The sequence below is a fragment of the Bos indicus genome, chromosome 10, assembly GCF_029378745.1.
Source record: "Bos indicus isolate NIAB-ARS_2022 breed Sahiwal x Tharparkar chromosome 10, NIAB-ARS_B.indTharparkar_mat_pri_1.0, whole genome shotgun sequence".
Classification (NCBI taxonomy): Eukaryota; Metazoa; Chordata; class Mammalia; order Artiodactyla; family Bovidae; genus Bos; species Bos indicus.
This window is the reverse complement of record NC_091769.1, coordinates 4,717,456-4,734,732: the sequence shown is the minus strand read 5'-3', so window position 1 is coordinate 4,734,732 and position 17,277 is coordinate 4,717,456. Positions and strand designations below refer to the sequence as shown.

The window sequence follows — 17,277 nt, the reverse complement described above, 5'->3', positions numbered from 1 at the left end:
ACATCCGTGTTCATCTGTGTTATTCACACACTGGGCTTGCTTCCATCCCAAGGCTTTCTGCTTACCATTTCCTCCACCTGGGAACTTCCCTAAGACAACCACATTTCTCACTAACACATCCTTCAGTTCCTGCTCAATCATCACTTCATCAAGGAAGTGTTCCCCTGAGCTCCCGCTAAAATGACACCTCCTCACCACTTTCTATCTTCTTTCCCCTGCTTAATTTTTCTCCACCGTGTGTTGTATATAGTAACAATACCATGTGTCCATTTCTGTATGTATACTGTATGTAGTATTAGTTGCTGTAGCTACCCCCATGAACACTAGAACATAAGTCTTCTGAGGGCAGTCTTAAGTTTTATAGTACATGCTTTTAAATATGTGTTGAATGGATAGATAGGTCAATATTGTAAGCCTCTAATAATTCTAGCTCCTTTCTCTGGATATCTACCACATGTCAATGTCTTTCTTAAATGGTCTTAAATCTATCTTAAGCATGATTATCATTGCCCTGGGCCATGCACAGTGCAGTAGAACTACCACCTCTGAATCTAGGTATTCTGCTTATGTTCATAGAGCCTGTACTGGCAGTCACCTGGGGTAGGGCGGGCATGAGGGATACTACCATTACAATGTGCAGTTCTTTGTGGAAGAATATACGCTTACTCCTTGGAAGGAAAGTTATGACCAACCTAAACAGCATATTCAAAAGCAGAGACATTACTTTGGCAACAAAGGTTCGTCTAGTCAAGGCTATGGTTTTTCCTGTGGTCGTGTATGGATGTGAGAGTTGGACTGTGAAGAAGGCTGAGCGCCGAAGAATTGATGCTTTTGAACTGGGGTGTTGGAGAAGACTCTTGAGAGTCCCTTGGCCTGCAAGGAGATCCAAGCAGTCCATTCTGAAGGAGATCAGCCCTGGGATTTCTTTGGAAGGAATGATGCTAAAGCTGAAACTCCAGTACTTCGGCCGCCTCATGCGAAGAGTTGACTCATTGGAAAAGACTGATGCTGGGAAGGATTGGGGGCAAGAGGAGAAGGGGACAACAGAGGATAAGATGGCTGGATGGCATCACTGACTTGATGGACGTGAGTCTGAGTGAATTCCGGGAATTGGTGATAGACAGGGAGGCCTGGCGTGCTGCGATTCATGGGGTCGCAAAGAGTCGGACACGACTGAGTGACTGATCTGATCTGATCTGATCTGATGGGTGTTCTTTGCAAGAAAATTAAAAGCCTGCCAAGAAACAAGTCTACTGCATTTGAATGTACAGCCACAAGGATCCTTAAAGAAAAAGCCAACAGTTGAATTACTCTAATCAGTTAACGGTATGTTTTTACTGAAGCCACCATTCATGTACACTCAAAGCACTGTGCTAGGCACAGAGGCGAGGATACAAAAATAACACGTAATTGAAGTGTATCCCAAAGGTTCTCATTGTCAAAATAATCCACATAAGTAACTACAGATACCTGCTACAGGGTGGTAAGTACCATAAGAAAGATACTGATTATTGCTCTAGTTGTTCAAGAGGAGACATGAGAAGAAAGCATTTGAGCTAAGACCTTAAGTAGGATTTGGACATATTAAAATGTCTTTCTAGTATCTAAGCAGAAGGAAAAGCTTAAGCAGAAGAATGGATTTGGTAACCACAAGACATACTAACTAATACAATCTGGCTGGAAAGTGAGAAAAGTAAAGGTGAAAGATGAAAAAGATATTGTAGAACCAGGACATGGAGCATTTTAAGTGCCAGACTGACAAACCTAGTGTGTAGAAAATAAAGAGTTACTGAAAGGTTCTGACCAGGAGACATCATCAGTCTGGAGTTTAAAGGATAGTTAGCGTGTATAATAAGGGGTCCACAGTGGGGAAGGCCAGCACAATAATTCACCCAAAATGATAGTAGAGGCTTGACCAAGTGGAGTAGCAATAGAAATAGGTGGGAAACCATAAAAGATATTCTGGGGATTTTAAAAGTTATCTATTGGTTGAAAAGGCTTGAGAATGAAGCAATGAGGTCAAACCAGTCAATCCTAAAGGAAATCAGTCCTGAATATTCATTGAAAGGACTGATGCTGAAGCCAAAACTCCAATACTTTGGCCACCTGATGCAGAGAACTGACTCACAGGAAAAGACCCTGATGCTGGGAAGCAAAGTCGGACGCGACTGAACTGAATTGAGAATGAAGTTGGAAAGAGTAGGCAGTGGTGGATGAGGTTCTTGAACTTTGGTAGCCTCATTGTGGAAATAGAACCTCCAGGAAATGAAAACCATGTTTGAAAGGTGTTTTAAATATGGTATATTTCATTTGTGGTACTAAAAGGTGTTAGAGATTGCTCTCAGTGTGTGCGCTTAGAGAGATGTAGGAGACATCCACATAGAGGGGGTCAATCGTGATTTTGGGGGGAGAGTTTAGAGAGGCAATGAGTATGAATGTGTGGATATAGCTATATTACATAGATCCTTGATTATAGATACATATAATATTTTATATATATGTATATACACACACATATATATACATATATATGTGTGTGTATATATATATATATATCCTTGAGGTCTCTGAATGTCAAGAGGAGCTAGAAAAAGAAATACTGTCTGAAAAATTTAGGGAAGTGTAATCCACTATGAAATGCAGGAAAGTTAAGCTCGTATCTGATTTTTGTTTTTCATTCCCAATATTTGTGAGTTAAAATGGCTGAAATGAGGTACTCAGTAATGAAGAGACAACAGGAAATTCAGTAATAGCCACAGGACTGGAAAAGGTCAATTTTCATTCCAATCCCAAAGAAAGGCAATGCCAAAGAATGTTCAAACTACCATACAATTGCACCCATTTCACATACTAGCAAGGTAATCCTCAAAATCCTTCAAGGTAGGTTTCAACAGTACGTGAACCAAGAACTTCCAGATGTACAAGCTGGATTTAGAAAAGTCAGAAGAACCAGAGGTCAAATTGCCAACATCCATTGGATCATAGGAAAAGCAAGGGAATAAAAAAAAAAAAAATCTATTTCTGCTTCTTTGACTATGCTAAAGCTTTTGACTGTGTAGGTTACAACAAAATGTGGAAAATTCTTAAAGGAGATGGGAATACCAGACCACCTTACCTGTCTCCTGAGAAACCTGTATACAGGTCAAGAAGCAACAGAACTGGACATGGAACAATGGACTGGTTCAAAATTGGGAAAGGAGTATTTCAAGGCTGTATACTGTCACCCTGCTTATTTAACATATACAGAGTATATCATGTGAAAGGCTGGGCTGGATGAAGCATAAGCTGGAATCAAGATTGCTGGGAGAAATATCAACAACCTCAGATATGCGGATGATACCACTCTAATGGCAGAAAGTGAAGAGCAAGTAAAGAGCCTCTTGATGAGGGTGAAAGAGCGAAAAAGCTGACTTTAAACATGCAAAAACTAAGATTATGGCATCTGATCCCATCACTTCATGGCAAATAGAAAGGGGAAAAGTGGAAACAGTGACAGATTTTACTTTCTTGGTCTTCCAAATCACTGCAGACAATGACTGCTGCCATGAAATTAAAAGACACATGCTCCTTGGAAGAGACATCACTTTGCCAACAAAGGTCCGTATAGTCAAAGCTATGTGTTTTCCAGTAGTTGTGTAAGGATGTGAGAGTTGGACCATAAAGAAGGCTGAGCGCCAAAGAATTGATGCTTTAGAATTGTGGTGGTAGAGAAGACTCTTGAGAGAGTCCCCTGGACTGCAAGGAGATCAAACCAGTCAATCCTAAAGGAAAGCAACCCTGAATATTCATTGGAAGGACTGATGCTGAAGCTGAAGCTCCAATACTTTGGCCACCTGATGCGAAGAACTGACTGATTGAAAAAGACCCTGATACTGGGAAAGATTGAGGGCAAGAGAAGGGGGCAACAGAGGATGAGATGGTTGGATAGCATCATCAATTCAATGGACATGAGTTTGAGCAAACTCGGGAAGATAGTGAGGGACAGGGAAGCCTGGTTGCTGCATTTCATGGGCTTGCAAAGAGTAGGACTTGGTAACTGAACAACAATAGGAAACACGAGAATAAAAAATTTTGAGATGATCAAAAGGCTACAAGTTTTTAATACTTTGTCCTATAATTCTTTAACCACCTCTGCAACACACACCACAAAAGGTTGGCTTCTGGAGTACTAACGTATACAATATATACAGATATTCATACATATGTATATATGGCACCCCACTCCAGTACTCTTGCCTGGAAAATCCCATGGACAGAGGAGCCTGGTGGGCTGCAGTCCATGGGGTCGCTAAGAGTCAGACACAACTGAGCGACTTCACTTTCACTTTCCACTTTCATGCATTGGAGAAGGAAATGGCAACCCACTCCAGTATTCTTTCCTGGAGAATCCCAGGGACGGTGGAGCCTGGTGGGCTGCTATCTATAGGGTCGCACAGAGTCGGACACGACTGAAGCGACTTAGCAGCAGCAGCAGCAGCAGCATACATATAAATACCTTGGAGCAAAATCTAGGAAAAACAAACCAGTCTTCCAGAAGTCTAGACCTTAAATAAACCCCAATCTATCTATAGTGAGAAAGAAGGATTCTCTACTGGCATTTCTTCTGTCCTTCACTTTTATTTTCATTCATACCTAATTTGTGTTCATCTCAAAGCTTGCTGTGTGCTACGCACAACATAGAAATGCATTTTCTTGTGTGTATTACTGGTACAAACAAGTACCAGTAGTAGTATCCTTCAAGCACAAGCCTAAAATTGAGAGATTTAAGTAACTAGAATGCTTTAAATTTCTTTGACTTGAAACATCAGGTCTTTGCATTGAATACATTATTTTTAAGAAACTGTTTTATTTTAAAAATCAGAGGGATACCCGGCCTTCTTTTGTTTCACTAGGTTGTTCTAGACACAAGCCTCCCTTGTCAAACTGTAATTTAAAGTACAACACATTCAAATTTTTTTAAAGAAGATTTTGATTTATTTTCACCTAGCCTTGGAGCACATTATCGATGGTTTTAATCGGCAGAACAGTAGCTCTCCAGCCTTAGGTGTGCAATCCCTCCTCAACCTTTGCGAACTGTTCAGAATCCCTCGGCTCCATTTGGAAGAAAACCCCCTTTCTTTCCCGTTTCTTCCTCCCCGTCGTCCTCCCCTTCTCCAGACCCCTTCTGTCGACGTCCTGGCATTGTGAACCGAGGCTGCAGAGCGGAGCCTCAGGGAGCTGGGCGGGGGAGAAGGGTATGGATGGGCTGCCAAAAGGCGCCCTGCTCCGGGGGGGAGAGACTGCGCGAATCCCACCCCAAGCGCTGGGACCGGCAAGGACAGCGTTCCGCCAGGACGAGGCTGCCGAGGGAGCCGGGGTCGTTTGCATGGGCCTTACCCGCACACGTTCTCGCCGCTCTAAGCACCCTTCTCAGGTAGCTTCCCGTTTCTCCCCACACCCCGAGAGACGTTGGTACATTCCCGCCGACTCCGAGAGCTTTAAAAGGGCCCTGGGAGGCTGAACCTACAAGGTTTGGTCCCGATTTGTGTGCGCAGCGCGTACCCAGACCCGCCAGGGCGGGTGTCTTGGCACGGGCTTCTTTACGCCGTGGCCCTCGTGCATTCGGGGGCTTTGTGTCGCGTGTAACTGTCTAGCCGGCGCCTAGGAACTCTCGCCTCCGGCTCCTCGGCTCGCTCAGTTCCTCCTCCATCGCAGCCCAGCAGCGAGACGCGTGCAGCCAGTTACTCGGGGGATGGAGCGGACCGAGGTGCTAAAGCCCCGCACCCTGGCCGATCTGATCCGCGTCCTGCACCAGCTCTTCGCCGGCGAGGAGATCAACGTGGAGGAAGTGCATGCCGTCATGGAAGCCTATGAGAGCAATCCCGCCGAGTGGGCAGTGTACGCCAAGTTCGACCAGTACAGGTGAGCGCGCTCTCGCCCGGCTCTCCGAGGCTCCGCGGCGCCGGCCTCCCGGCCCAACGGCGGACAGCCCGGGAGGAGGGGGGGTTCCACCGCCGGAGAGCGCAGGCGGCCGGGCTCCCGCCGCGCCCACCCTCGCTGTGCTCCCAGTCGGCTCCCGCACCCCAGCGCCGCGCCACCATGCCCGCGAGCCCTGGGGCTGCGCTCGGCGCTTTGGGCCGAAGCTGGGTCCCACTGGCCCGAGACTGCGACAGGCTCCCGGGGGGGGGGCGACAGGGACCGCGCGGCTGCAAGTTTTCTGTTCTCTTCTCGTTGATAAACCCCTCGGCTTCCGAACAGCCAGTCCTCCCAACCCTGGCGTCCAAAGCAGCAGCCCTCCGCCCGCCCCCCACCCCGCTCTGGAGCCTGCGCTCGCCTAGTCCGCGGAGGAGATGCGGGAAGCCAGTGGGGGCTGGACGCCCTCAGGCTCGGACTGGCTGGACTAACCCGGGGCGCTCCTAGAAGGTCCAACAGCGGCCCGGAGAAAGGGGTGACTGTGGCAGACACAATTAAGCGACAGGAATTCTCGCACTTCTCCCTCGGCCGCCTGCAACCAGGCGTCCGCCGGCAAGCGTTTTTGCTAATATAAAATAACGACCTGGGGGTGTCAGCTGCTGTTTTTCAGTCTATACTGATCCTTCCCTCAAAGCAATTTGTCTCCCCCGACTGCGGGTTTATTTAAACCCACTGTTTGGTTCTCAAATGAGTGCTTCTCTTTCATCCCCCAAGCAATATACTGTTTCTTATCCTTTAGATCTGAGAGTCTGGAATGTAAATTGAAGACCCCTCGCTCCTCAGCTGTGCTAGAGTGAGATGAACGGGGTGGGTGCTCATTGCAGCCCTGGCTTGGAGATTGAGTAAAATTGAAACGTGAAGCACTACAAATCCTCTGGGGAGAGAAGTAAAATTTAATCACCCGGAAGAGTGAGGATTGCTTTTTCCGAAGGGTAGCCAGCGCTCCGGTCATAATGGTTGGTAGTGTTGAGGGTAGGGAGGGCTCTGGTACTCTTCCCATGACTTGACACGTGAGCTAACAGGAGCTACCTCACAACGGTTCTGTGACATAGTTGCGGTTCTTATCCCTATTTTACAGGGGAGGAGGAGTAGGTAATGAGAGGGTTGGATTACCTGCATAAGAACTAATGTCCAGGATTCAAATTAGCATTCTTGTTCCCGAGCCTACACTAAACCACTACTAAACTTCCTATGAACATAACGTGCCATCATAGCTTTCTTCTACCTAGATTTTTTATTGACCAAGTGAAATCAATTAACCAGGGTAGCTTGTAGGAGCTTTTAATCTGTAGAACAAGGGCATTTCCAAGGCCTTGAATTTACCTTGATAGACAAGCTCGAAACCACTTGATACCTTTGGATTGACCTATTCCACGGGTTTCTGAAGCACCCCTCAGTAAGATAATGGGTGCAGTCCTGCAGTTGGAGGAGGGAGGGAGATGGGAGAACAGAAATCAACGCCATCATATTTTGTGCATGTATCAAGTGTCCCAGTACAGGGAAGGAGTCTGATCTCTGGCCTTGGGAAGGCCAGTGTAGAAGAAACAACACCGAGTTAAGTGCCAGGCAGTAAATTCTCCTGAAGAAGCCCCAGCAAGAGGAGGACCCTAGGACTGATGGAAGAATAGGATCCCTAGTACAGAAACCGTTTCCCAGGGTCGCGGGCGATGTGCACGGCCCCTCGCAGATCATAAAGGGCTGCGAAGTGAGGACAACTGTCCTCTAATCCACTAATCAATCTCAGAGATCCTGCTCTGCCAGCATCTGGCCTCCAGCCGAGGGGAGGAGGGGGGTGTGTGGGGCGCAGTGAGCAGATGACCGTGTGAACAAACAAAATGCGATAGAGTCCTTTCCTTAAAAATGAGTTTAAATAAATGTCTTAATTACCTAACTTTGTTAATTAGATGGCGTCAAGAGAACCCACTAGACCAACAGAAACTTTAAAGTTGATTTTTTGAGGTGGGGTGGTGTGGGTGGGCTTGTTTTGGTTTGAGATTTTTGGAGGCCAATTGCTAATTTCTCTTCACTGTAAAAGGTTTAGGGTATTATTTTACTTCACAAGTATAGAGACTTTTGTCCTGGTACTTAGGTCCCTCTGTGGAGGATTTTTCATTATGATGCTTTTGAATGTGGATGTCGTTTGTGTCTTGGCTGTAGTAAAACTAAGGAGAGTTCCAGAACAGCTATTTAATAAAACCTTGTTTCTCAAATTCTGGGGTAGCTACAGGGAGGAGAAAAAAAGATAATAGCATTCTTGCTTAGAGCAGTAATGTACTTTGAAAATGCTTTCTGTGAGAAACTTTTTTTATCAGTTTGAGGCTGTCACATGAAAAATCAAGGAATTTGATTTTTTTTTGTTACCTTTTTCATTGCACTGATTGAAACTGAGCAGCTGTGAACAGTGATTCAAAATACAAAAATGTCTAAAATGAACCATAGAAAAATATTTGTTTTCATTTGTGCTCAATGTCTAACTAGACAACCACATTTAAAGTTGCTGAGAGGTTAAAAACATTAGCATTTGTAAATTAATGATACTGTATGACATTTTTCTCCCAGTGCTTGTCTCATCAAACAAATTCAAACTTCTGATATGTTCTTTTTAGGTATACTCGAAATCTTGTGGATCAAGGAAATGGAAAGTTTAATCTCATGATTCTATGCTGGGGTGAAGGACATGGCAGGTAAGACAACTGCTCGTTTGGGTATTTATTACAGTGTTGGGTCCAGCATATGAAAAGCGCCGTGCGGAGTGGCCACGTGTCTGTGAGCACTAATGCATCCCAAATTGCTCACAGTGTTCCCTGACCCCAGCAAAACTCCTCATGGGAATTAGCATGAGCGGTTTAGCATACACCATGTATGAGAGACCTGCGCCTCAAATGAATGGTAAATCAAAGGAGGTGGTGGGAAGTAACCAGCTTAATTTAACCTCTGTGTTCTCTGGAGTTAAACTTTCTATGGAATTATGCTAAAACTTGACCTTTGTGGTGCTTTGAAGTGTGTAAACAATTGTCGGGCCAAAGACCAAAGCATCCAGATGTGAAACTAGAAAAGCAATGTGGAAAATTTCTTTCTACTTCAAGGTGATTGTTTCTTTTCTTTCTATGTAGATAAGGTAACTTAGACTAATACCAATTCTTGGTTCTGTAATTTTTCCTCATGTATTTCCTCATTTTTCCGCTTATGTATTTGCAAGTCTTACTACCAGTCAAGTATGATTACCTCTTTAAGCAGGTCCTCCTCAGTCTTTTGAAAATGGTAAAACAAACAAACAATAATCCAGACCCATTTTTGGTACAAAAAAGAAAACATGAATTTATAAGATTTTGGAAACTTAGGTTTATACAGTGCATTTACTAATCTATCTAGAGTGAAGTTTTCATCCTCTCAAAATTTTTTGAAAGCAGATTATATGTTTAGGAGTAGAATGACGCTCTGTGACTTAGGAAGCAAGTTCTTATGGTACATTTATGGGTTAACAGAATTCAACATACGAAATAAATGCTGTAGTGTATACAAATTCATACCTTTTAATCAACCCTATAGCTAATACTACTTAATAAACTTAAATACTCTTTACAGGAATAAACTCTTTCCCCAAATCCAATTTGCTTTTTTATTCTCTCATCAATATTGGGAAGCAATCACAGGTAGGATACTCTAAGTCTATAAAATGGTAACATTTTATATACTTTACAGTGTAGTTTTCAGTGGGTAGCACACACGTTCATACTTTTGTCCTCCAGAGGAAAGAGAGAAAAGCCTGAGGAGGAAAACACTGTCACATGACCTTCAGCCTTCTCAATATGATGCCATTATTACAGTTATTATCGTTATTATCCTTTATACAATTACTCTAATGTAGTTTTTAAATCAAGTTCTAACCCAGCTTAATTGAGTTATTAAAAGCTGTATCTTGGAAAAGATAAATGGTTACTGGTTTTGTGTTTGTTATCAAAGTAGTTTTACCACAGGGTTTTAAAAAGTGAACTATTCTTCAGTAGGGTTATGGATCAAAACTATACCTCTTATATGCATCAGCATGGAAAATATAGTGTTGTATTACTTTGCCCTGAACAATGTTGAATTATAAACTGATGACATTTAAAAATCCAGCTGAAGTGGATATTGGCCTGGGAGATGCCCTACTGACAGTTACAGCTGTAAGCTCTGGACAGACTGTTATAGGTCTGAGTTCATCTACTGAGTTCCATTGTTGTTTTGTGTAAATATAGCAGTATCCATGATCACACCGACTCCCACTGCTTTCTGAAGATGCTGCAGGGAAATCTAAAGGAGACATTGTTTGCCTGGCCTGACAAGAAATCCAATGAGATGATCAAGAAGTCTGAAAGAATCTTGAGGGAAAACCAGTGTGCCTACATCAATGGTAACATCCAATACATTTTTCTAACAAGTGGGGAAAACCTTGCACACCCATCTGAAATATTGCTGTCTTACATTTGTGCAGTAGAGCATGGATCCTGGAGGCATGATCTCATCTGCTTAGGAAGTAACCTAAAAGTGGGTTTTGCTTTCTTTTCTTAAAGCTTTGCATGTGGATGCTTGCCAAGAGTTGGACACGACTGAGTAACTAAACCATCCCCATGTGTGGATGGGAATCACTTATTAAAAACATATGCATGCAGGCTAGCATCCATTGAAGAGTCATTTACCTACCAAGTCTTAGGACAGTTAGAATCAAATAGGAATTTACATAAGGAGAGTCTTTTAATAAAGGTGAGAGGCCAAGTTGGAAGTATTCTTTGGTTAGAAAATGGAAAGAAATGTTCTGGAAGTGATTAAGAATGCTAGCTAGTCCCTGTTTTCCTAAAGTGCATACAACTTACTTCCAAAGAGTATTCTCAGGAGAAACTTTATGAAGCACATTATTTAGCAATGATTTCTAGATCTCTGACAATTCATTCTTTCTCCTGAATGTAATATGGGAGAGCTGAATGCTCTTCAGTAGAGGCAATGATTAACATCTGTGTTCCTAAAGGGCTTAGTAACTGCAAAAAGCTCCTCAAAGCTTCTGTGAGATAACTTTTTTATTCCCATTTACAGATGAAATTGCCAACACATAGGAAGATTAAGGTCACTCAGGATTTTAACCCAAAGAATTTGATGCCAAAGCCCACACTCTTAGTTGGGATGCTATCCCACTTATCTAAAATAAAGTATTACAGAGGTTTTTCTGGAAAAGCAGGTTCTTTCTTCTTAAATCTTCAAGTTAAGTATTGGCCTTGGTACGTAGCTTAATTTTGTCCATTGGTTTAAGAATGCAAGTCACTTACAAAGGTCAGATTGTGTAGGAACTTTTCCCCCATTCACATAACACGAGGGGGTTAGTTCCTCAAGTGGCAGGAAACTCTTATTTGAGGTGGACTTCCTGAGTGGCACTAAAGAAACTGCCTGCCAATGCAGGAGACATAAGAGATGTGGGTTCAATCCCTGGGTCAAGAACATCCCTTGGAGGAGTGTGTGGCAACCCTCTCCAGTATTCTTTCCTGGAGAATCACATGGACAGAGGAGCCTGGCGGGCTACAGTCCATAGGGTCGCACAGAGTCAGACACGACTGAAGTGATTTAGCACACACATAAATAGCACGCACACGAGACTCCCAAGAACAAGATCACCAGTACTCTTCACAATAAAGCCAAAGCCTTTCAGAATAATTACTTTCCGCTAGAATCACAGTCATTATGAAGCTACATTAGATCTTGGAGAACACTTAAGAATTTTTTCAAGGGTCTTCAATGCAAGAGACTGTGGGAATTGGTGTGCAAGCGGTCCTGTCTAAAGGGACAACATGACTACAGCTCCAGTGAGATCATCCTGGCTTTTTTCCATAGAAGTGGGACATTCTGATTTTTTTTTTTTTTTTTTTTGCTGCATCTCATGGCATGCTGGACTTCCCTGACCAGGGATTGAACCCATGTCCTGTGTACTGGAAGCTCACCATCTTCACCAGTGGACCATCAGAGAGGTCCTGGGAAATTCTGATTTTTATGGGAAATTTTGCTAACCAGCAAAATACTGGATAAGATAAGCTAAATATTTCTGTAGACGTATTACTCAAAAGCCACAAACTTTTAACCTTTGATTTTTACATGCAGGAGGAATGCTAGATATGGATAGTGATCAGAGGAAAGATGTTTCAAGTACAGGAAAGAGCATGAGAGAAGGCACAACCATTGCAAAGAATGAAAACTATGTGGGGATGGTCTAGCTGGAAGGGAAGAATAGACTTGGATAGGAGGGGGAGAAGAGTAAAGCAAGATCAGGGCCTTAGCCTCCAAGACAAGCTTCGAGTAAGAGCTTTCTTTGGTCAGCAGAAGTTTACTGGGAATGTCTTGATCAAGCAGTATGCATCACAGGGTGAAGAAGAGGGAAAATGGGGCAAGGAAATCAAGTTACCTGTCTTAATAGGCAGAAGGTAGACATTGCCTCGAACAAGCTGGCATCCATAAGTATCACCAAGAACGGTCCAGTATTAGTGTGACAGAGGGTATATCATTGGCAAAAAGGGAAGGAGGGAAAGACTAATAATAATAATATTGCTGGAATCACATCAGGGATCAGACATGAGCATCTGGGGCTTCTAAAGAATGGGTGAGCTGTTTTTGTGGGATCTTTGCTTGCACTGGGTGGTCTATGCACTTGCAATTGGAGGGGAAAGGCAGTCAGTTCTTCAGAATGTTTAACTTTTGTTCAAAATTAAGCCAGTGTTTTATAAAAGCTTAGGCTATAAAATGGAAGGGTTTGCGTATCTGAGAACTAGGCCCCATTTTTTTAAATGAGGATGACAGAAGATCCTGGAAGTTCTGAGTTGTTCAAAGGTAGTCAGTCTAACTGGGAGTAGAACCAAAATCTTGTTTCTGGGCTACGTTGTTCTTTGTCATGCAAGCTCCTGGAGCTAGATGCTAAAGCGTAAGGCCAAATTAAGTGCCCTAAGGAGAAGATGGTAAAGCGTCTGTCTACAATGTGAGAGACCTGGGTTCGATCCCCTGGGTTGGGAAGATTCCCTGGAGAAGGAAATGGCAACCCACTCCAGTACTCTTGCCTTGAAAATCCCATGGATGGAGGAGCTTGGTGCAGGCTACTATCCGTGGGGCCACAAGGAGTCGGGCATGACTGAGCAACTTCACTTTCAAGGAGAAGAGGGTGGCGGAGGATGAGATGGTCGGATAGCGTCACCAACTCAATGGACATGAACTTGAGCAAACTCCAGGAGACAGGGGACAGAGAAGCCTGGTGTGCTGTAGTTCGTGGGGTCACAAAGACTCGGACATGACTTAGCAACTGAACAACAACTAACTCACTAACACACTGAACTCCTTCCTTGATTCACCTTCCAACTGTCTCTCTACTATATGAATTTCTTTATCCACATAGTTATACAAATACTTTGTTTTGTTTATTTCCGTCTTCTTGAAGACACCTCCCCCAGGCCTTTTGACTTCCTTCAGTGTGGACTGGTTGGCCAGGGCTCCCCCTGGGTCCCCTCACACCACCCAGGCTTTCCCTTTCCTCTCTCTGGGCGCCTATCCCCTCGTTTCCTGAGCTCATGTCTGCTTTCTCTTGGGTTCATATGCTTGTTTTGGTAGCACATGTCTTCCGACGGCCCTGTGAGAAAGGGTACATGGAAGATAAATTTTTGAGACCTCTTATATCTAAAAATCTCTGTCCAACCCTTATGAAATCATGACCTGGCAGCTGCTTTTTCTCAGAACTATAAAGGTAATCCCTTGTCTTCTAGTTTCTATTCTTCTCGTTGAAAGCCTGGTTCCTTTCTCTATGAATCCTATTTTTTCTTTCTAGGAACTCTTGAGGCCTTCTCTCTGGGTGTCTTTTGATGCACTTTGTTTCATGACACTCATTGTGCTGGGAGCTCAGGAGGTCCTTATGCTCTAGGAATTCGTGTTCTTCAAAATAATATTCTCAAGTTGTTTCTTTGATTTTGCTGTTGTTGTGTTTCTGTTTCTGAAACTACTATGGATCAGATATTAAAGCTTCTGAACTAGTCCTCTGGCGTTTTGGGTTTTTTTTTGATCTTCCCTATGTTCTGTCTTTGGCCCTTTGTTCCTTGAGTCTTACAGGTTTTTCTTCTAGTGCTTCTATTCATATTTTTATTTCTTCTCTTTATATCTGTGAAAGCTCTTTTTTACTCTCTAGCCCTTTTTATGGTATCCTCCTCTTATCTCTGTCTCTCTCTGGCTGCACCAGGTGGCTTACAGGATCTTCGTTCCCTGACCAGGCGTTGAACTCAGCTCATCACAGTGAAAGCGCTGAGTCCTAACCCTGGACCACCAGGGAACTCCCTTTCTCTTATTTCTATGAGGGTACTGATGTTTTTGGTTTTGTTTTTTAAGCCTTCTCATGAGTCGTGTCTGTTTTATGTTGCCTTTTTCTCAGGTTGCTCTTGCCTCTATTATACTAGCAGCTCTGCTCACGTGTCTGGTGGCCTTGACTGGGTGCTAGCATTTAAAAACCAGGGACACAAAAGTTAATTGGAAGCTTTCACACATGGATGGTGTTTGTCAGCTGGACTTCATTCTAGATCATCTAGTAAAGCTTTTCCTTGAGGAACAACCAAGGGCCATATCTTCAGGACTTTTTTCTTGAGCTGATCAGATTCTCAGAGAAACAACTTCCCAATTCTTATGTGGAGAAGAAATTCCCATTTGGCAGCATTTTGGCAATTTTGTGATGAAGAAAGTGGGGATCTTACCACTCAATGTGTAAATGTTCACTTTAGTCACCAGTTTTTCACTGAGTATCCACCAGTCCTGAGTTCATCTGCTGTACTCTTTCTAGAGAATAAGTAGATCTCAGACTTCTACCAGGGTTAGAGGGGAGGTGAGGGAAACAAGATGAAAAGCATTTGAGGCTAAACTTAAGACAGACTTCAACTACTGCTTATGTTTGAAGCCCGTCTTTACCTTCATTTCAGGAAGTGTCTGTGCTGCCAGTTTCAGGATATAAATCAGGTTATTTCTTGGTCATGTCCAGGCGTAACTGAGGATTTAGCTTTCTCTCCTCTGCAAAGCCATCCGTCTACTTCTGTACTTTCAATTTTTTTAAGAGTTTTTTTTTTTTACTTTACTAAAGAAGTTTTTTTCTTTTCCTTTTATCTTTATATGTTGATGCCTTTTTAATTCTTCTACTTCAAGAAAGAGTGTCTTCAGGAAAAAGCAGAGTGTCATTTACTCTTTAACTGGAACTTCAGTTATAACTAATTTTTAATAATTCCATATGTATTGGTTGATTTAAGATCTTGGGTGATTGGCAAAACTTTTACCTAAGTCTATCATCTAAGCCCCTTCCTCTCTCCATCCCTCTTGGATATTGTTTAGATTCCATTGGCTTACATCGAGTAGAGAATATTAGCCATACAGAGCCTGCCGTGAGCCTTCACTTGTATAGTCCGCCTTTTGACACATGCCACGCCTTTGATCAAAGAACAGGACATAAAAACAAAGTCATCATGACATTCCATAGCAAATTTGGAATCAAGACTCCATTTGTAAGTATAATTTCTCTCTCCTATGTTTAAATGCTTTGTAGGTTGACAGCATTACATGGATACATTGCTTTTTTTGTTCTAGATATTATTTGAATATCTTAAGTATTCTTAAGTTGAAGTATGAGATGAGCCTTAACTTGGGGAAAAGGCCCACTATATATTCTCTTATTTTCTTTAATTTCAGAGACTATACTTCCATTTATTAAAAAGACAAAGCTTAAATTAGATGAAAGAATTGATTATTGAAAGATTTCAAAATTTAGTAATAACTAAAGAAAATATCATAATTAGGGAAATAAGAGTGAGAACTATATTGATAAATCTGTCACTGCCATGACTTAATGTTCATGGTCTGATCTGCTGAGACAGCATAAATAACTTGCATAGTTAACCTTTGCACAGTTGAGACCCTGTTCTGGTAACGTGAATAAGGAAACTTGCCTGTTCTGGTTCCCAAGTCGCTTTGTCTCTGAGTATGATGGCAACCCACAGTGACACGTTATGGCAGTCTCCCACCTCTGAAGCCAATGGGCCACGTAGGCGAGTGGTCTTCAGTTAGTCGTGGGAATGCCCAGAAATGCACAGTGCATGAAAAGACTGAATATCCTTATCCATCTTATGAAAGTACAGCCTTTGCGAGAAGCCAGGGCAGAATTTTCTCAGCTGATTGCCCTGCTTTATTTCCTGCATTCCGATCCCCAGGAGATAGATAACTCTTATCACAGGAACAAAACAGCAGAAGCCCCACTGCCATATACTGAATTTTCAAACGCTGCTAGAGAAGCAGAAACGTCTCCTGTAAAGGTCTTACCCTGCTTTCTTTCTTTCTTTCTTGCAGACAACTTCAGGATCCCTGGAGAACAACTAAGGGGCACCAGGCCCTCTGAGGTTTTACTTTAAGGTCCAGCGAATTCCGCCTTGGACAGGAAGATCTGCTACCACTTGCCTGTCCAGTAATACACTTTGCAAGGCCAATATGAGATCTACCATAAGGCAGATGCTAGTTATAAGGCATTAAGTAAGCAAATAGTGCCCCGAGCTACTAGAGAAGAAAAATCCCACTAAAGATGAAAAGGCTTATGATTTTCAAGGTCAAATCAAGCAGGTTTTACCTGTTAAACCCATCAGAACCATACTAGGAATGTCAATGATAGTTTTTATAGTTTTTGGAAACACTTTGGTCTCTGGATTGTAATTAGCAATAAATAAAAGCAAGATATCAAACCACCCGCCTTGTTACTTGGAAGGCTAAATGTAGATGTCTTCAATATACTTTATATGTTCTTAATACTTGAGGAGAACTTTTTGAATCTGTGCATTTTATTTTTCCAATCTTATTTTACAAATTCATATTCTATAAATAATAGAGTAGTAGATAGATAAACTTAAGGCACTTTGCCATTTGGTAATTAAATGAAGGGCAGAAGATTTCAAAAAGTACGTGTACCCAAACCCACAACAAACTAAAACTATGAACTCAATTTCTAATGTATCCGGTGGTCAGAGACTCTGTACTGCTGCCAGAATTGCCAAATAATTTTAATAAAGTTGGGTTTGAACATAATTCAAAGTTGTCTTTCTCTTTAGCTTGATCAGATTTTCATATAATTCATGACTTCTTAGATTTAGGTAGACTACCAAAAACGCTGCAGAAGATGCTTTTACGACACAAGAATATAAGAAGACCGAAAACCGCATTCAAGAGGAACTTACCTTTGGGGGTTTTTATATGTGTTCACCAACTGGCCAGAGATAGCAACCCAAGGGTCTCTGGCCCTAGGGCAGTTCATAG

The 17,277-nt window shown here is 42.7% G+C and overlaps 1 protein-coding gene across 1 annotated transcript; it reads left to right on the top strand.

Annotated features, from left to right (window-relative positions):
- The first annotated feature begins 5,497 nt into the window (after positions 1-5,497).
- CDO1 (cysteine dioxygenase type 1) lies at positions 5,498-17,049 on the top strand. Its single transcript, XM_019968030.2, has 5 exons — positions 5,498-5,901; positions 8,559-8,636; positions 10,191-10,345; positions 15,316-15,485; positions 16,324-17,049. The coding sequence occupies exons 1-5, from the start codon at positions 5,732-5,734 to the stop codon at positions 16,351-16,353; spliced, it is 603 nt and encodes a 200-aa protein (XP_019823589.2). The 5' UTR covers positions 5,498-5,731; the 3' UTR covers positions 16,354-17,049.
- Positions 17,050-17,277: the final 228 nt, after the last annotated feature.

Coding starts and splice junctions, on each gene's coding strand:
- CDO1 (XM_019968030.2), top strand. CDS start 5,732: ATGGAGCGGACCGAGGTGCTAAAGCCCCGCACCCTGGCCGATCTGATC. Junction 5,902..8,558: donor GCCAAGTTCGACCAGTACAG/GTGAGCGCGCTC, acceptor TGTTCTTTTTAG/GTATACTCGAAATCTTGTGG. Junction 10,346..15,315: donor CCAGTGTGCCTACATCAATG/GTAACATCCAAT, acceptor GATATTGTTTAG/ATTCCATTGGCTTACATCGA.